Here is a 21,264-nt window from a genome sequence, read left to right on the forward strand (position 1 = left end):
AAGACTCACAAATGATTATTTTTTTAAATAGATGCCCAAGAAAAAGTCAAATATACTTAAGAAGAAAAGAAAATATATTAGGGATAGATAAAACTATAAAGGTTTTAAACTATGAAATTCTTCTAATGCAAATGAACTCAATACTGAATGCTTTTTGCACAGAGACAATCCTCCATGTTTTTTCTCCCCAATGGAAACCTTCTAATTGTTAATTAAATTGAAATTTAAATCATAACCAAATCTGAATGTCTAATAAAGTCCTTTCACCACTCTGTTTTCCTTCAGTCATCTTTTACTCTATCTGGTATTTTATACATATTATTTCATTGGAATATTCATGTACCCAAAATATATCTTTTAATTTTCTCCCATTTAAGTGACCTACGTTTCTATAGAAGGGGTGGCAAACTGAATTAGCTAAGTGTTGAATGAACATGATATTCAGAGAAAGCAGCTAAGAGAGTCTCTTGTTTGTAATGAGGTAAGTTTGAAAAGAAAAGGTACAGTCAGATGGCAGAAAGCCTCCAGACTAAAGGGTTTGAATGTCTGCTTATAAACAATGGGAAGTTACTAGAGGTCCTTTAGCAGAAAAGTAACAAGGGGAAAGTGGTATTTTAGGAACACTAATTTCAGAACTGTATGTAGAATAAACTGCAGGAAAGAAGACCAGAGATAAGGAGATTGTAATGCCCAACAGGGAATAAAAAGAAAAGAAAAGCAAAACAAATCAGTTTAGATGAAAGGGATTGCTAAGAAGAAAAAAAAAAAAAAAAAGGCCCAAGAGCCTATACTGGTGATCAATTGAATGTAGGGAAGAATGAAGAATCTAAGACGCCTTTGGAGTTTCAAGGCTAAGTAATTTAGGAAAATAGTGTATTCCCTGGATAGAAAATGAAAACAGGAGCTAGTATGGGATAGGTGACATGAGCAGCTTGACATGTCGCCTTGAAGATTTCAGGAGGATCCAACTAGAGATTTAGAGAGAAATTAGCACTATAAATAGATTTGAGACAAAAGATTATGAGCTTATATTATCAGCTCATTACTAAAAGTTTGTTGAGACAAAGCAGGTGAAGGGTTAGATCTTACTTTTGGGGGCAAGAAAAAAGACAGTGAGGAGGCAGTGTAGAAAGGATGCAGTATAGGAAGGAAGGGGCGGTATCGTTAATGAAGGGATGGGAAGGTTAGGAAAATGCAAATGTCACAGAGAAGCCAAAGGACACAGGAAATGAGAACATACTCTCACATTTGACCAAAAGAGAGTGGCTTACATTACAATGGTGGAAGAAGCAGCTTCAGAAATTATAGGGTATTTAGGGGAAAATGGTTATTGAGAAAGTGAGTATCAGGTACTCAAAGTCTGGGAATAAAGAAGGCAAGATTGTGGTAACAAGCGAAAGAATGGTCAGTAAAGATTTTCAACAAAAGGAACTAAGACATAAATTTTCTTTTTTCTTCAATTAAGAAAACAGCTCCTTTAACATTTTACTTACACATAAATACAAAATACACACACAGACATATTGTTACAGACTTTTTGTTGTTACTAATTAAGTACAACTTTAGTTATTCTTAGCATCTACATATATATGCCCTAACGAATGATTCAGTGGCAGCTTTTCCTATCCCTTAAAAGTTTCATATTCTAAGGAACAGTATTCTCAAAGACATCTTTACCAATCTCCCTTGGAAAATACAAATATATATGTACATACACATACACATAAATAACCTCTTTAAAGGGACCACCTTTAAGAGATTAAACTCCTTTAATTGCTGAAACTTGCAAAGCAACACATTATTACTTTAATAAATCACTATCAATGAAAAGAAACTCAATGCTATGAAGTCTACTAAGCAGCTTTAAAGAAGCTTTTATTTTATTTGTTCAAGTAATGACAGATGATTTGGGGGGAAACCAGACCATTTGTATGTCATGAAAATAACAGATACTTCTTTGGATTCCATGAATTACAGTTAGGAAAGAGCTAGTAACTAGAATGCTGACTGCAATGTATTTTATTTTTAAAGATACTTCTTGAGCCATTCAAGGGTTGAAACGTTTTCTTGAAGGTACAGTAGAACCACGATAAAGACTATAATCCCAAGAAGAAAACAAATAATTTCAAGATCGGCAAACATGTAAGAAAATATTGAGAAAAGTGAGATCATTCATCTAGGACATACCATTAGAGAAAGAGGAACAAAATTGAGACGTGTTCTTTGTTGTTACATGAATAATAATCATGTCTGTACTCCTCCAAATGGAATATGGGCCAACAAGTACTTCCACATACATTATCCCATTGCTTCTTACAATAATACTTAAATAGAAAAGGGATTATTGTTCTTTTTTCTCTATGAAGGAACTGGGCTCAAAAGGGTTAAGAAACTTGCCCACTATCAAAGGCAGAGCTGGGTTTGAGACACCACGTGAGTTCCCAACACTTGGACTGGAGGTCGTTCCACCAAATAATGCTCACCACAAAAATGAGTCAAGGATAAGACCCAACTGGTAAAATAAACAATCTGGAGGAGACAAAGTTAAAAAGTTGAGAAATAATAGCTGCTAATGGGAACTAAACAGGTTCCCTGCATAAGATGCTAAGTTATAAGGGGCTCTGAATGAAGAGCAAGGAGATAGATCAGCTGATTTCTCAGTCCTCTTCTTCATAATTTTAAGATTTTCTATAATATTATTATTTATTCACTTTCTTAAAGGCTCTTGTATTTCTACCTCCTGATATGTCTTTTAATGACAACTCCGAAAGAAAGGATTAGTAGAGAAAAAAATCTGGCTACTCTTGGAACCTAAGCATACACACTGTTGGCACAAGTTTAAGAATTTTTTTTAGGTATTAACTATATAATCCTTTATTCAGACTTGGTCTCATTCCTAACAATTAAGTGTGCTTTATAAGAGTTTTATTTATTAAGTTGCCTTATACACAGTATAAAAAAGGAAAACAAATATACAGTTCCATCTCCTGACCTCCCCTCACACCACCCTGGCAAAAAAACCCAGAATAGGCAGCAAGGTAATTTGAAAAGTATCATATTAAAACACAATTTGTAAAAAATAAAATTAAAAAAACTCACAACAAATCATCCACAAGGCAGGAGGTCACATTACAATAAAAAGTCCATAGATGAACCAGTACAAAACTGCTTAATACTAGTACACAAAAAACACTCCCAGTTAGAAGAAGTTTCTTTAATTTAGTTTAATTAAAATCTCTTCAAAAAAGAATGCAGTTTTGCAAAGTTCCAAGGATCCTATTACATAGTTTCTAATTAACATTTATTTCCTTATTTATATACTTTACACTTACAGGTATGTAAGGAAAAATATCCCAGAAATTATTTTTAACAGAACATTATACAATTAATTAAAAGTAGGAGTTGGAGTGGTGCAAAGTGGTTTTAGATAGTGATAATCAATAGAGAGAATGAATCACAAAATATATTAGCTATTATCATTTTCCAGTCTCTGCATCTCATCTTGTCCTGCCTGTCCTAGGTGAGACAAAAGTTTGCTATAGGCTTCCCTGTTGAAAAAAAAGAAAAGAAAGCAAACATATTTGTTACCTTTTCCATTATTTTTCATTTAAGCATTTCCAAACTAAGCATGTCTGTCTGTGTATCTATCTATATAGCAGAATTAGCACAACACTTTTTAAAAAAAATAATGCTTTATATACATCGTGAGTATGAGGATACTCCAAAAAGTTCACGGAAAGATTTGTATTATCTTTCAATTCTATTTTCCACAAACTTTTTGAAGTACCATCCTAAAACTAGACATTAAGATTTAGTTTTTTTAGTATGATTTTTATAAGTACAATGTGAGATAAAAATGACATGTAAAAGTACATTATTATTTGAAATAATATAATGCTCACAGTTAAAATATGTTCATGGAATATTGCTTAAGGACAATGACAGTGCGATTATAATGGGAAGATGTGTCACAAACATAAGTATAAAAACAAAAATTCTATAACCATAAAACAGACCTGCATAACAAGCTTCGAATAACCCCATTTTCTTCCTTATCTTCTTAAAAGTAACAAAGTTTAAAAATAAAATACTGTCTCTCCTATTAGATTCACTAGTACTTCCCTGTATCGGGGGTGTTTTTTCAGAAGATTTATTGCATCTGGCAGTTATTTCATTAGTTTAAATATCTGTGCTGTTCAGAATCTTTAAAACCAGCTTTCTCATGGTCATGCCTGGCCACACAAGGTAGTAGGCTAGCAGGACATTTGTCCCAACAACATACTACATTAGGGCAGTTCATACAAAACCTCACTAGTTTTTTCATTCGCACTTGAAGACTACTCAGAGAAGCCAAATGTTAGACAATTCTCTGTACAAGATCGTTTTGTGACATGACGGTAAATACCATTTTTTCAAAACTATCATTTTAAGTGATCCAACCTTCTCTCTCTAGAAAACTTTAAAGGCTAACCATATTACTGTGCAAGAAAGAAAGATTTTCTACTCTGGCATAGAAAAAAGGGGAGGCTGTCTGGTTTCCCCCGCTTTTTGTGTTCATTTACTGTATTGAAAAGATGGATTCCATTTAGTTAGGTAAAGCTATAATCAACATAGTCATGAATCTAAGCAAAATCTCAAATATGACATTGTATAGTCAAAAAATTTCAACTAAAAATTAGAATATGTTTATTAAATGTGTACGTGTAAATAGATACACATGATGTGATTAAAGTACTTTTATTCTTTAACAAAATGAGAACATACACATTCTGATGTGAGAACTGACTTCTCTAAAATAAATCTCTTCAGAAACTATGGGCGGCTCATTTACTGCAGTACGCTAAATAGTCCAGCACTACTTTTGGTTGGGTTATGAGCCTATAAAAAAAGCCTTATTACCTATTTTTGAGAAAAATCCATATTATCTAATTGGGTCACTTATCTTATTTACTGGATATGCATGATATAGTTGACTCAATAAATCAAGTAATCCTCAAAGGATTATGATTTGCCACCATGGATTTTATAAAAAACAAGACACCTGAGGCTCTGAAGTCCACTTCTCAATGAGGATCATGGAATGTGTTTTGAGCAAGAGTAGCACTACTGAAATATACAGCTTTCTAAAGTGGTCACTTTGAAAGGAACAACATGTGAATGGATATGTCAAGTCTAATAAATTTGTAATAAGCTGTACTACTATCTAATGATACTTTTTAAAACTGGTAACAATCACAGTATTGAAACATTTTTCATCTCAAAAGAACATACCCCAAACTTTGGAGAATGGGAAAATAATCCGTTTTTATAAAATGACATATAGATTTTTATATCATTGCCCCCCCCAATGTAATTAAATTATCATACATACCTTTGTGCAATATTTCTGCCAAGGCCCCATTTCCGCTCGGAATCCTTCAAAGATTGAGTGAGGGAAGAAATCAAATGGATAACAAGCTGCTGGTCCAATGCTGCTACTGTTTCTAAAATGCTATAAACTTGATAATCGTACCTCATACCATAATCCTGGATGAACTGCCTGAAAGTAAAACAGGTTACTTAAGATTACTTCTGCGGTAATTCCTTGGGCTGCTGCTATCTACATTGCTATCAGGTATAACCTGAACAACAACAAAAAAATCATTTCATGTAAGATCACTGTAAGAATATACGTGCAATATGAAGACTATTTATAAAATGTTACAGAACAGAAATGATGACCAGAGTGATGACATTGTGGGGGGAAGAGGGAAGAGTTCAAATCCCAGGAGGGAGAATAAGGGGGAAAAACCTAATCCCAGAGACTTTTTAGCTATACTCTTTTGCTATACAGGTGGGAAGGGTATAAAAAACACTAAGAGGGGGAAAAGAGATTTCCTAGTTAGTTTTTAGTCCTTCATATCTCTAGATAAACAATATTTTCATGAGGAAAGCAAATTATTCATAATATACTTTTATGTCCTTTAACAAGAAACTCTGGACCCATACAAGGCCTTTATTTTAAAATATTACATATTTAACCCTAAACTTTCCCCATCCCCCAACTACCAATCAACAAAATAAAAGCCACCTACCTTAATAAATTGTAGATAAAAAACATTCAGTCTTTGACCATATAAAATCCCTTTCTCCCCTCTTAGAGCTTCACAATTTTCTCAAATCCACTCCTATCAAGTTATCACAATTTAAATAAAGTATAAACACCTGACAAGTGCCAATTATGTGATGAGAAAAAAATTGAGGAATCAAAGAGCCAGCACAAAATGAAGGAAATGGACCAAATTATTTATCATGATAGTGGTAAGGTAGAGATATACATAAATAGGTGAACTTTTAGAAACGTTCAGAAAGAAATGCTAAAAAAACACTGCTCTAACAGAAAGTACAAGACTCTAAAGGGGACAAGTTAGGGGGGAAAAAAAAGACAAAACATTCCTCAGGTTGCACTGTTATTCCTATGAACAACAGATCTACTACACAGTCCACGCTTCACAAATTAAACATAAAGCAAGTCAGAAAACCAGTGACATGAACTTCTACACTGGATCCTGAGTAACATGTTTAGCTAGCTCTGAAAGCCTGTGAACCTGCTGTCATGATTCATGTTTCCTACTTTTTCCTCTCAAATACATGTGAGATTCTTCTTTACTAAACCCACAGGTAATTTTTAAGTCAGCTAACTTATCTCTTTCCCTGGCACTTTCATTTTTCAATAAAACAAATGTAACAAAACTACTGCCAAAAATACAATAATTGAAATACTATAAACAAGTAGTAACACATTATGTTTTAGATAATTAGTTATTTTAAAAACATGTTGGCTGTCAAATGGCTGGCAATAGTCTCCTTGCCAGTTGGCATATTTTTCAGTTACCTAAACACTGAAGTCAGTTGGGCGGCAGGTTCTCCTTCTGACCCCACTTGGCAGGCTTTAACCATGTATTGCAGGTTCTCTGTGGCCAGCCTTTTAACTAGGAGGAAAAATTACAGTATTACACACTGTGTCTGAATTGACCATCTGGATCCTCATTTTTGTGAACACTCTTGATTTAGAAAAATATGTTGTTTTCTTAAAGTATGTACAAGCTTTTTGTTATTTTTCAAAATTAGTTATGAATTTTGTTTTGTTCTAAATACCTATCTCCCATTTTAATACAGTTTAAGTCTATGTTTTAGTCTTAAAACTGAAATAATACATGTAAAGACATGAGTATGTCTTTCCATTTAGAAAGAAGTCCAGATTCAAAAACAGTATACCATTCTAATCCTGCAAACACGATTATATACTGACGAAAGAAAGCCATTAAAAATTCAGCTGATTTACAGATAGGCAGATTGATTTTTTTAAAAGATTCATTAAGAAAAATTCATTAAAAAAGGCATATTCTTTGCACCCCCTCACAAATATACAAGTAGGAAACTAGATACCACCAACAACTTATCTTTGCTTAAAATTAACCAAACATATATATGAAAATTATTTGTGATGTTATCTTCCTTTCAAAAGACTGCGAAGTATAAAAAGGGCATTTGTATTCTTTAAATATTTAACCAAAACCTTCAAACTGTGTACTTGTACAGAAAAATAATGCAAAAACATCAAGAAGAATGTAGAAAATCCAAAATGTTCTGAATGTTACCAAGTTTTTATGTTGTTTTTGAAACATTAAATATAAGTAGCCAGTGGAAAAAGTGCTTTCTCCAAGAATAAGAAAATTTTCAGAAACTGTAATCCATTATAGCAGGAGCACAAAACATACAATGAATATGAATTTAAATGGCCCGAGTGTAGTAAATAACGTTTTTCATGGCATGAGGCTAGTGGCTAAAGTAGAGCACACTTGCCTTTATTGAAAAAACGTGGTGTAACTTCTCACATTAGATGCATTTTACTTCATTAACTGAACTGAGCTAATTTTTTTTAACTGAGTAATCTTTTTTGTTTCTTTTTTAAACTAACAGCTTTATTGTCATATGATTCACTTGTTATGGAAAAAGTTTCCAAGGAAACATCAGACACTCAAGAGAGATGGAGAAGTCAGATGATTTATTACACTAGCAGTCCCAGGTGAACTCTCGTTCTGAATTCTTGGGCCCCGAGTGCAAGGAAAATGGGTTTTATACCTTTCTTGAGCAAGCATGCAAGCTTCTTTATTGGCTCTGTCTGTATTCAGGCAGAGTCACCCAAGTTGGGGGCTTCATAAAATGAGTGAGGGGCTTCATCAAGCAGGGTTACAGAGGCAGGAAATGTGGTTAAGGGGCTTTTTGTAAACTGAGCAGACAGCTTCTCCAAAGCAGGCAAACTGCAGAGTTACAGAAGCCAGGGATGCAATTAACGGTTAACCCTTAACACAACTCTCAGGTGTCCCTTACAAGCAAGCACATTCTAGCTGCAAAGTTAAACGGGGGGGGGGTGGTGGTGGTGTGTGTGTGTGTGTGTGTGTGTGTGTGTGTGTGTGTGTGTGTGTGAACGGGGGGGGGCTTAGAAATTTACATTTTGGGGTCCTCTTCACACATACGACACAATTCATTCATTTGAAGTATATAGTTCAAGGATTTTTAGTATATTCACAGAGTTGTGCAAACATCATCATACCCTTTAACTATCATCCCCTTTCCCCTGATTCCCCCTAGGCAACCCTAATATACTTTCTGTCTATAGATTTAACTACTTTGGACATTTCATACAAGTAAAATAATATATGTGGTCTTTTGTGACTGGCTTCTTTCACTTAGAATAATGTTTTCAAGATTCATCCTCACATGTATCAGTATTCTATTCTTTTTTTAAGGCTAAATAATATTCCATTGTATACATATATCAAATTTTTTCTTTTTCTTTCTTTTTTTTTTTTTTTTTTTTGCAGCTGGCCAGTGTGGGGATACAAACCCTTGGCCTTGTGTTACAAGGCAGTGCTCCAACTGACTGAGCTAACCGGCCAGCTGCATATATCAAATTTTTAAAATCCTTCCACTGGTTGAGGGACATTCCACCTTTTGGCTATAATGAATAATACTGCTGTAAACATGAATGTGCAAGTGTCTGTGTGGACATATGTTTTCATTTATTGTAAATATATATATGTTTAGGAGTGAAATTGCCGGGTCATACAGCAACTCTATGTTTAACCATTTGAGGAACTACCAGACTGTTTTCCAAAGTGGCTACACCATTTTACATTCCAACAGCAGTAAATGAGGTTTCTGATTTCTCCACATCCTCCCCAATCTTTTCATTATCTGACTTTTTCATTATAGACAACCTAATGGGTATGAAGTGGTGTTTCACTGTAGTTTTGACTTGCATTTTCCTCATGACTAATGATGTCAGGCACCTTTTCAGGTGCTCACTGGTCAACTGTTTATCTTTGAAGAAATGTCTATTCAGATCCAATGCCTATTTTTAAATTCAGTTATTTGTCTTTTTACTATTGAGCTTAAGTTCTTGATGTATTTGAGATACAAGTTCCTTTTCAGATATGATTTGCAAATATTTTCTCCCATTCTGTGGGTTGTCTTTTCACTTTCTTGATAGTGTCTTATGAAACACAAAAGCTTTTAATTTTGATGAAGTCCAATTTATCTCTTTTATTTTATGGCTCATGCTTTTGATGTCATATCTAAAATCTATTGCCAAATCCAAGGTCATGAAGATTTATTCCTATACTTTCTTCTACGAGTTTTATAGTTTAGCTCTGACATTTAGGTCTATAATCCACTTTGAATTAATTTTTGTATGTGGTGTAAAGTAAGGGTCCAATTTGATTCTTCTGTATGTGTTTATCCCTTTGACCTAGCACAATTTGTTGAAAAGACTATTTTTTCCCCATTAAACAGTCTTGGCACCCTCATCAAAAACAAACACACATACAAAAAAAAGGTGACCATAAACACAGGGATTTTATCTCTGAACTCTCTATTCTTTTCCATTGATCTATATATCAGTCCTTATGCCAGTAGTAAGTACAGTGTCTTGATTACTAATTGCTTTGCAGTAAGTTTTGAAATTGGGAAGTGTGAGTCTTCCAACTTTGTTCTTTTTCAAGACTGATTTGGCTATTCTGGGTCCCTTGCAATACCATGTGAATTAGTACGTAGTTTATATAGAACTGAGTATTAGGATAGCCACTTCAGCTTTCTGTGGTTGCTGTTTGCATGATGTATCTTTTCCCATCCTTTTACTTTCAATCTATTTGTATCTTTGAACCAAAAGTGTTTCTTGTAGACACCATATAGTTAGATCTTGCTTTTTATAATCCATTCTGATAATCTCTGCCTTTTGATAGGACCATTCAATCCTTTCACATTAATGTTATTATTGATAGAGTTTGATTTACAACAGCTATTTTAGTTTTTGTTTTCTTCACGTCTCATGTTTTTTCTTCCTTTGCTCTACTTTACTGCTTTCTTTTTGCATTAAGTGAATATTTTTGAATATAGCATTTTAATTTCTTTACTGATTTTTCATTATTTTTGAATTATTTCCTTGATGATTACTCTAGGCTAACCAAATTCATCTTAACTTATCAGAGCTTCACTTAATTTAGTTCTAGTGAAATATAGAAACATAACTCCTATATAGCTCTATTCCCTTTTCCCCTTTTTTTCTGGTACTGTTATACATATTACATCTACAAATGTTACAAACCCACCAATATATTGTTATAATTTTTACTTTATATAATGTGATGTCATTCAAAGAAGCTTAGAGAATAAAGGAGAGCAAGTATGTATCTTAACTTTTGCTATATTAACCTTATTTATTATTTCTGGTTTTCTTCATATGTTCCTGGATATTTGAGTTACCATCTGGAGTTAGTTCCTTAGCCAAATACAGTTTTGTTCACACCACCTCTTTTGTATTCTTATATTACATTTTTACATATTATAGGCCCAACAATATCTTACATACCTATTGTTTTATACAATTGCTTTTTTTTTAGTTAGTTAAGAGAATAAAGATGAAAAAGTATGCATTTATAGTTACATAATGATCTTTACTGGTGCTCTTTGGGGTTATTTTTGTGGATTTGGATTACTGTCTGGGGTCATTCTCAGTGTGAAGAACTCCTTTAGTATTTTTTAAAAGGTGTGCCTGATAACACATTTTCTCAGTTTTTGTTTATCTCTGGGAACATCTTCATTTCACCTTCAATTTTGGAAGGTAGCTCTGCTGAATACCAGATTCTTGTTTGACAGTTTATTTCTTTGATTACTCCAAATGTTATCCCACCATCTCTGGTCTCCATTGTTTCCACTGAGAAGTCAGCTGTTATTTTTAAAGGAATTCCCATGGAATTGATCAGTCATTTTTCTGATGCTGCTTTCAACATTTTCTCCTTGTCTTTGACTTTCAGCATCTTTACTATGATGTGTCTCTTTCTGGATCTCTTTGTGCTTACCCTATTTGGAGTTAGCTTAACTTCCTAAATGTATAGGTCAGTGTTTTTAATAAATTAGAGAAATCTTGAGCCATTAATTTTTCAAATATTTTTTCTGCTCCTTTTCCTCCTCTCCTTCTGGTCTACCTGTTGTATATATGATGGTACATGTAACAGTGTCCCATATTTCTCAAAAGTTCTGTTCATATTCTTCATTCTTTTTTTCTCTCTGCTCTTCGAATTGTAGAATCTATATTGACCTATCATCAAGTTTGCTAATTCTTTCTTCTGCCATTTTCAATCCACCAAGTCCCTCTACTGAGTTTTTCAGTTCAGCTATTGTACTTTTTAACTCCAGAATTTCTATTTGGTTCTTTTTTCTCTAATTTGTCTCTTTACTGTTATTTTCTAGTTGAGGTGATATTGTCATCAAACCTTCCTTTACTTCCTTTACCATGCTTTCTTTTAATTCTGTGAATATATTTATAATGGCTACTTTGAAGTCTTTGTCTAACTCAATAGCTGATTGCTTTCACAGACAGTTTCTGTTGCTTTTTTTTAAAAACCACTGAATAAATACTTCTGTTTCTTTGCACGTCTTCTAATTTTTTTGTTGAAAACTGGACCTTTATTTTAGTGAAGTCAACTCCTCCTCCCACCTCCTCACTGCAGTATGAAACCTCTGATTTTGCTCCTCAGGTGGTACAACCTTGGGTATGCATATAGTCTCCCTGGGAAGACAATGCTTTGGGCTGGGATCTCTTTAACTGCCCTTTCCCCGACCATACCCAACTGTTACAATTCACTAATTAATTTCTATCTGATTGCTCTATTATTTTTAATAATGCCCTGGGACATAAACTGCTTTACAGACTTATCCAATCAAATGCAGGCTCCTTTGAAAGGACAGTTCCTGAAGTTAGTGTTTCACATTTGTTCTGACCCAAGGGCTCTTTCCATCTATCTTTCACCAATTCTCTCACACAACTTAGCTGGCCTACATATTAGGCTATATCTCCAGTGAATATATCAATCAATCCATTACCTCTTGCCACCATTTCCACTGTTTTTTGAGAGCACTCTTAGGCTTGAACTTTTCCATACTCTGTTGCAAATGAAGTCAGCTCCTTTGGGAGAGATTCAGAGCTCTCTGTTCTTAGTCTGCTTCCTCCTTACCCATGTCCAGGCAAAATCTCGAAGGTGTGCCTCTGGTGCTGGGGGCAGGGACAATGACACCCCTACTTTCTGTGTGATATGCCCACTTTAGGCGATGAGTGCTTGTGGAAGGAGTCACAGCATCTCCAAGTTACCTTGGCTTGTTTTTTTTTGGCATGAAATGCACCACCAAGGGTGACTGGACTCCCAGTATTGTCAGCAGTGCTGCACTCAATGTAGAGCTTCTGTCCATGAGTGGGGGACTGAGCAGAAGAATGGAGTCCCCACTTCTACACCACACTCGCCTGGAACATAACTTCAGCATCAGGGAGCTGGCGCAGGATGAGAAACGTTGATATCTTCCTTCTCCTTGGATGACAGCCCCCCTTTTGAGAGCCACATGTTCTTGGATTACCAGTCTGCAGTAGAGTTTGCGCCGTGCTAAGCTGGGAGGGGAGGAGGGAGTGGTCTTGGTTCCAATACTACAGACTCTTGCTGTTCTAACCCAGTTTTAAATAAATGTTTCTCCATTTGCTGTATATTCTTAGGACCATTTCCAGAGAATTTAAATGTTGTCTTTTAAATAATTTTCACCAATTTTGCTGGGGAGCAGAAGTGGAACTCCTCAAGCTACAGGTTTTAGAGTGGACATGTTTTCAAATATTGAATATATATACCTAGGAGTGAAATTGCCGAGTCATTTGGTAAATCTAGCTTTCTATGATTTTACAAATTGTCCTTTTAAACACTGAGACCAAAAAGAAAGTCAGAGAGAACTTTCTCTGAGCCAAGCATGCAAATCTGTGTTTAATATTTCTCTTTCAGCTTACAAACACAACAATGCAGTAACAGAGAATTCTTTATTCCATCTATGATGAACATGTGATGCACTCACTAGCTACATGTGAGCAGCAAACTTTACCTTCTAAACCCTGGTCCTCCTCATGATAAAATATTACTATCACCAAAACCACAGGCTGGCTACTACTTTACATTATCTGCTCTGTCTCAACAAATTATGTATATACAGTATAATAGGCTTTTACTGAAATTCAAAGTATGCACAAGTCTTCTGAGGGTAAAATTTCTAAAGAAGAGTCTGGGATCCATCTTTGGATATTCTCCAGTGAAGATTCATATTCAAGTAAGGGTATTCTATGTAAACATAACACAACATTTTTCACAAAACTAGTCTTGGGAACAGAAAGGAACATTTTAAATACTGAAGTAAGTATGGATTAATAAAAATATGTGTAAGTTTTTGAGATAATACAGTATATTTCAAAGAGTTATTTGAGCTTTCTGGTACCACTTTGGGCACTGCCCTCAGATTCTTCAGGGTATGTACTGTACTCACTTATCTACAGCAGTTAAAAGTACTTAGGTGGAAACATTTGAGAAGCCCCGCCTTGAACAATCACATTATAATGATACACACACACACATACACACACCACCTTATTAACATTAAAAACTCCTTCAGGATAGAACTAGGGTTACTGTTCTGCATTTTCCCAATTAGGTTATTAAAGCACATTACTCACAGTTGGGATTAAATAAATGATATTTTAAAGCAATCACTGGAAGTAAGGCTGATGAGAATGAAAACAAAAAGAGTAGAATCAAAGGATCCTTCCAGGCTCACACCAACAATCAGCTTAGATATTCTAGCAGAAACCTAAGTAGAAGAAAGTATGCTGACCTCTCACCACATGATATTTAATGCTGGAGTTAGATTAAACAAATATTGTTTCAGAGGTTAACAAGTCTAATCAAAGGAAGTAGACCTTAAATAATCTATTTGTCTCAAGAGGTGGAAAAAAAACAAACCAAAACTAAAATAGACTAGACTAAAACATGTCAGTTTTTTACCATTTTATCATAACCAACAACAGCTACTGGCTGGAGTTTATTCTCTAGCCATGACATACACTAACAAATATAAAATAACCACATACCTTTTTGTGACTATCAACTTAATTGATGAGAAAAAGTAGTTTCTGAATTTGTGAACAGAAATTAACGAAAAAACAAGCTTATAAACAAACTAACCTTGGGGTTCATTGACCAACACCAAGCATTTTAAGACGCCAGGGAGGAGTAGTTCAACCTCACAAATGTCTGTGTTAGTTTCCTTGAAGAGTTGGAGGATGAAGGCCAGAATGGATGCTAAGCGAGGAGGGGGTGAGGACCCTTTCCACTCAAAGTAGGATTTCCTAAAAGGAAGCAAAATTTTTTTTCTTCAGTTTAAAGCTTCAATAGAGCAAAACCAAATGTCATATGCTTTAAAGATATTGGCAAAATTTAGCCCCCAGATTCATAAAGTGCAATTTTAAAAAGTATGTATATTTTACCACGATAACCTAAGGTTTTAGAAGCAATGACCGCATGTCCTTTTGGTGAGCTATAGAGACCAAAGCATGATATAGACACAAACTAAATTTAAAGCAACCTGGTTTAAAAATGAACTTGAAGTCCAGATGAAAACCTAATTGTTAATTTGTTTTTTTTCCTATCCTATATAAGTATGATCTCCTCTATCAGCTCCTCAATGCTGCAACATGTTCTCTAATGTCAAATTCGCTTAAAGAAATCTCTCCTCACATTTATTGAGGGATTTGAGAGGGGTCTTAATTTTTCCAAATAAATAAGAGGATTGCCCTAGGAATTAGCTACCCATTCCAGCTTTACCTCTTTCCTTCCTCCAGGAAGTAGAAGGAACAGAGAACTAATTTAGGACTTCATATCATCTCTCAAGGCAAGACAAATTTGAGCATTAGAACTCAACAGAGATGGTAAGGATAATAATTTATTTGACTCATCTTTGTATCCCCACCTCTTAGAACAGGTACTGGCTCATGACAGACATTCAATGGACACTTGTGAAGTGAATAAATGAAAGTGGAAATTGCTCAGTTTCTAAAAAAGTCTACACAATATGAAAATTTGTCAAATACAGCTACACTTAAACTAAATGTTCATGTATATTTGCAAAGTAATAATAATTTATCATGATGAGGCATAGAAATCACTAAGGACTATGAATTCCTTAAGGGCAGGAACTATACCTTAGTAATCATTTCTATTCCTTCCAGTGATTTCCAACACATATTGCACATAAGAAGATTCATTCATTCTTTGAGGGCAGGGGTTTTGTCTGTTTTGTTCACTGCTGAATTCCTATCACCTAGAACAAATATTTACTGGGCACCCATAGAGTGCCAGTTATAAGTCTAAGAACAAGAATATAAATTAATATAGTCTCTAAAAGCAAGGGGTTCACTATCCAGTGGAGAAGTTGGACAAAAAAAAAAAAGATAATTATAATATAGTGTGACAGGTGCTTTGACAAAAATAAGCACAGAACTCTCAGGAATTCAAAGGAAGAAGGCCTAACTCAGAAGGGGGACCACAGGACTGAGAAGCACAGCACAGAGGAAGTCATGGGAAGCAATCTCTGTATCTTTCCTGAGTATTAAGAAAAAAAGAAAAATTGTTACATTTTTGGGTCTTCAACTAGAAACCATGAGAAAAAATATTGTTACTCTGTACTAAAGGAAGTCACCTAATGCAGCTAGGATCCTTAAATAGTAGGGCTTAAAACAGTTTTACCAGTTTAATTTTACATCAGCACTTGTCATTTAGTTTGTACTAAAATTACTTATGTGATGTCTCAAACACAGTGGAAGATTACTACAGTCTTGTTGGAAATTCAGATTCAAGTAAGGCAAAACTATTATGATTCTGTAAACTGAGTAGTACAGAACATATGACTTCAGAAAAATGAAAGAAACATCATGGTATACTGAGATATTATGTGAGGGTTTTATAAAGAATAGGTTGGATTTAGCCCAGAGGGATGACATTTTAATGGAGAAAATGGTATGAACAACGCTGTGGTTTAGAGAAGTGTAAAACATTTTGGAGGGGCAATAATTAAACCAATCTCATTAGGGTTCGTATATGACACCATACGCAATACATCTGGAAAAGTTAAGTGACAGGTCATGGAAAGCTAAGGAATATGAAATTTATTCCACATGCAAAAAAGGAGCCAATGAAGATTTGGGGACAGGGAAGTGTCATAATGAAACAGTATTTTAGGAAAAGTAATTTGGGGGATTGTTTAGGCTGGACTAAATTAGAGATGGAGACATTGGTTAGGAGACTCTGGCAATAGTCTAGGTGTACTATGATTAGGGAAAAGAAATGTGAAAAGAAGTGAAGGAAACATCATTTGCCAAAGGATGGAAAAGGAGAGGGAATGAAGACAAAGCTTCTAAACCTGAGTAACAGGACATTAGGAACACAGAAAGGTCAGAAGGGAGACATTTTAGACATGGAATTCTGTAATGAGAGATGATGGGGATAATCAGGTCATTAAAAAATACAGAAAACTAATACCAGGTAAGCATTATATATCATCATAGCCTCTTAACATTTAAAAACTAATTTCATATAAAGCTATATACTGCATGAAGATAAAGAAAAGAAAATTTCTACTACTGAGCCTTCTAATGCTGCAGTTAAACGATATACAGTTAGGTAGAAAATTTAAAAAGTTTCATTTATTCATTTGATTAATAATAAAACTGAGTTGTTAAGACAAAGGAGACTAACACAATAGTACTTCATATTGCTTCCTTTTTCATATTAGTGTTATGTTTTCATTTATCTTTCATAAAATAGAATTATGATATTTTGTACAATACAAAATATAATTATTGTTTATCCAATGAAAAACTAAAAAGTAAAAATATCTTTAGGATATATATATAAGGAAAATAACAGCTACATAGAGAAAAGAGGAGCAATTTAAAGAGCATCGTCTTAGGCTGCCATGAACAAACGCCATTTTAATACATTATTAGGTAATGCTTCTCAGAAAAAAAAAAAAAAATTTCTAAACTACTAGTACCCTAAGGATTGACAATATTTTTGAGATACTGCTCTGTTACTTTTTAATAGAGATTAATCATTTGTACATACCACCTATTTTTAATATTTAGATATACCTTATGACTTGCACAATGCATTTCTTTAGAGGTGATATTGATTGAACAGTGGCTGAGTTTCTCAGTGCCAACAAAACAGGATGTTGTCCAAGACCTGAAACATATGGTGAAGCTGGAAGAAACCGCCCAATATACTGCTCAACAACATTCCCTAGCAATTGATTCAAATAGGCATTTGGATTTTGAGACTGACAACACACGATACACATGCCCTACAGGAAAAAAAGAAAGAAAGAAATACTAAGAGGTAAAGTTTCAAAAATAAACAATATTTAGGAATTTACTAACATAGTCCCCAGCATTAATATTCATGTCAGAATTTGTAACTTATCACTATCAAAAAGGACACCTAACATCATCAATAGATAATGTATGTATGAACCTCAGGGAGTTGAGCTTGGATAATACATATGCTATGATATCAAACCAAGCATGCATATCTTTGGGGCATGGACAAAGGAAGCAGAGGAGAAGTGCAGAAAGACAAAGGGAGATTCTTTCTCTCATTCTCAGAAAACTTCACCATCATGCTCATCAACTACATATGAGCATATATGTAATCACAAAAGTTACAAAATACATTTTAGGTGAGTCTTTTAAATGTAGGGTACCATTTTGTCTAAAACTATAAAATGTATGCTAAAAATCTTGCATGTTAAGAAACGTGATAAATTTTTAAAAAGTAGTAATTGACAAAGGGAGAGATATGCAGAAGATTAAGACTCAGAATAGCAATTTATTTAGAGGCTTTTCTATGTCAGATAATGTGTCACATGCTTTATATTCATTATTTCATTAAAATTTCTCAAAAAAATCCATTGTGTTAGTATTATTGTATCTTCATTTTATAGCTAGGGAAACTGAGGTTTACAGAAGTTAAGAGATTAATCAAGGTCACACAGAACTCATGTCTTGTTGCCTGTCTGTTGATTTAATCCCTTCCATTTGCATAACAGTTAACAAAATTCTTTCATATGGATTACAGTATTTAATATGTACAAACAATTAAACCAATACCCTGAGAAAAAGAAATGTTTTTCTGCTAATATTACTAAATATTACATATCAGTAAACACAGATAATCGCCAACACAGCAATAAATTATGCTCTAAAAGTTCATTAATAATTTTGTACTTTGTGATTCACAATGTGTTTTCCCGAGAAATAATTAGAAATTTTTGTTCAGTCTCCATTTTAGCTATAAATGGATATTCAACCAATAAGAAATTTTGAAACTTTATTCATAATGAAAAATAGCATAATGTTGTTAAAACTCTAGCAAATAAACAACTGAAAACAAAAACAAAAACAAAAACAATGAAACCCCTGCAATTCTGTTTCCGGAATGTTTTGTTTAAGAGAAAGTACATTAAATCAGAAGATGAAGTAATTATGGATACTTTTTAAAAATTCTAAAAAGCAGAGCTAGGTACCTTAAGAAATTAAAGATATAGTTCCAAGTGAATTCTGCCAAACGGGTAATTCACCAGATTTTTCAGTTTACCACTTATGAAGTTTTTAATAATTCTTTTTTGTTTCTTTTTTATTTTGTTATTTTAATTGGTTATGAATATTCATGAGATAAAAACCTGATTGTCACTACTCGTGCCCAAGATGTGATGGCCAGATCCGTACTGGCAGCATGCCCATTACCACAAATTGCAATTATACTCCATGTCCCCCACTGAATTATCCCCAACCTCACTCCCCATCCCCCTTTCCACCACTCTACTTTGTATCCCTAGGTATGCCCACTCCCTCTGCAAGTCCAACACACCACTGTGGTCTTTCTTTCCATCCTTTTTTCTCTCTTAGCTCCCACTTATGAGTGAGTACAAGAGGTATTTATCCCTCTGTGCTTCGCTTATTTCACTCAACATAAGTTTCTCCAAGCTCATCATGTTGTTGCAAATGGGAGTATTTCATTCTTTTTTATGGCAGAGTAGTCTTCCATGGTGTATATATACTACATTTTCCTTATCCAATCATCCACAGATGGACATTTAGGTTGGTTCCATATCTTGGCTATTGTAAACAGAGCTGCGATGAACATGGGAGTGCAGGTATCCCTTCGACATGATGATTTCCATTCCTTTGGGTATCTACCCAGAAGTGGGATTGTGGGATCATACATAAGATTTATCTGTAGTTGTTTGAGAACCCTCCATACTGTTTTCCATAGTGGTTGCACTAATTATAGTCTCACCAACAATAAAGGAACATTCCCTTCTGTCCACACACTCACCAGCATTTGCTATTCTCCATCTTTTTTATTATAGTCACTCTAAATGGGGTGAGATGAAATCTCAATGTGCTTTTAATTTGCATTTCCCTGATGACTAGTGATGTTGAGCAGTTTTTCATGTAACTGTTGGACATCTGTATGTCTTCCTTTGAAAAATGTCTATTCAGCTCCTTTGCTCATTTTTTAATTGGGTTATTTGTTTTTAAACTGCTTGAGTTCCTTGTATATTATGGATTATAATCCCTTGTCAGATGCATAGTTAGCAAAAATTTTCTCCCACTCTCTAGGTTATTATTTCACACTGTTGATTGGGTTTTTTGGTCATGCAGAAGCTTTTTTAGTTTGATATAGTCCCATTTGTTTATTTTTTCTTTTGCTGCCTGTGCTTTCCAGCTTACGTTCATAAAGCCTGTGCCCAGACCTAGTTCCTGAAGTGTTTCACCTATATTTTCCCTTAGTAATTTTACAATTTCAAGTCTTATACTTCAGTCTTTAATCCACTTTGAGTTGATTTTAGTATATATATAGTGAGAAATGCAAGTCTAGCTTCATTCCTCTGCATATGGATATCCAATTTTTCCAGCACCACTTATTGAAGAGGCAGCCTTTTTTCCAATGGAGATTTTTGTTGCTTTTGTCAAATATCAGATGACTATTAGCCTGAGGGGTGATTTCTGGGTTCTCTATTCTGCTCCACTGGTCTGAGTATCTATTTTTATGCCAGTGCCATGTTGTTTTGGTTACTATAGCTTTGTAGTATAATTTGAAGTCAGGTAGTGTTATGCCTCCAGCTTTATTTATTTATTTTTTGCTCAGGATTGATTTGGATATTCGGGGTCTTTTGTTGTTCCATATGAATGTTAAGATTGTTTTTTCCATTTCTGTGAAGAATGTCATTGGTATTTTGATGGGAATTGCATTGAATCTGTAGATAGCTTTGAGTAGTATAGACATTTTTACAAAGTTAATTTTACCAATCCAAGAGCATGGAATTTCTTTGATCTTTTTGTGTTTTCTTTAAATTCCTCCAGTAGTGGTTTGTAGTTCTCATTGTAGAGATCTTTCACCTCCTTGGTTAAACTGATTCCTAGGTGTTTGTGTGTATGTGTGTGTGTGTGACTGTTGTAAATGGGCTTACTTCCTTGATTTCTCTTTGTTAGTTTCTTATTGGAGAATATAAACACAACTGATTTGGGCATTTATTTTGCATCCTGCAATTTTACTGAAATTATTAACAAGCTCTAGGAGTTTTTCTGATAGTCTTTGGGTTTTTCTATATATAGTATCATGTCATCTGCAAATAGGGACAGTTTGACTTCATCTTTTCCAATCTGGATGCCCATTATTTCATTCTCTTGCCTGATTGCTCTGGCTAGTACCTCTAGTACTATGTTAAATAGAAGTGGTGAGAATGGCCATCCTCATCTTGTTCCTGTTCTTTAAGGGAAAAGCCTTCAGTTTTTCCCCA

The 21,264-nt window shown here is 34.4% G+C and overlaps 1 protein-coding gene across 2 annotated transcripts in view; it reads right to left on the bottom strand.

Moving 5' to 3' along the window:
- Positions 1–3,409: 3,409 nt before the first annotated feature.
- MMS22L (MMS22 like, DNA repair protein) overlaps positions 3,410–21,264 on the bottom strand; it is a 129,014-nt gene continuing 111,159 nt past the window's right edge. For both annotated transcript variants that reach the window (XM_063097885.1, XM_063097886.1), the window contains exons 20-24: positions 17,552–17,763; positions 14,589–14,752; positions 6,875–6,971; positions 5,372–5,539; positions 3,410–3,548 (exon numbers count right to left, since the gene is read on the bottom strand). In XM_063097885.1, coding sequence (XP_062953955.1) covers positions 3,467–3,548; positions 5,372–5,539; positions 6,875–6,971; positions 14,589–14,752; positions 17,552–17,763 — 723 coding nt within the window. In that variant the 3' untranslated portion in view covers positions 3,410–3,466. The remainder of the gene's footprint in view (positions 3,549–5,371; positions 5,540–6,874; positions 6,972–14,588; positions 14,753–17,551; positions 17,764–21,264) is intronic.

Source organism: Cynocephalus volans, chromosome 5, assembly GCF_027409185.1.
Source record: "Cynocephalus volans isolate mCynVol1 chromosome 5, mCynVol1.pri, whole genome shotgun sequence".
NCBI classification, from domain to species: Eukaryota; Metazoa; Chordata; class Mammalia; order Dermoptera; family Cynocephalidae; genus Cynocephalus; species Cynocephalus volans.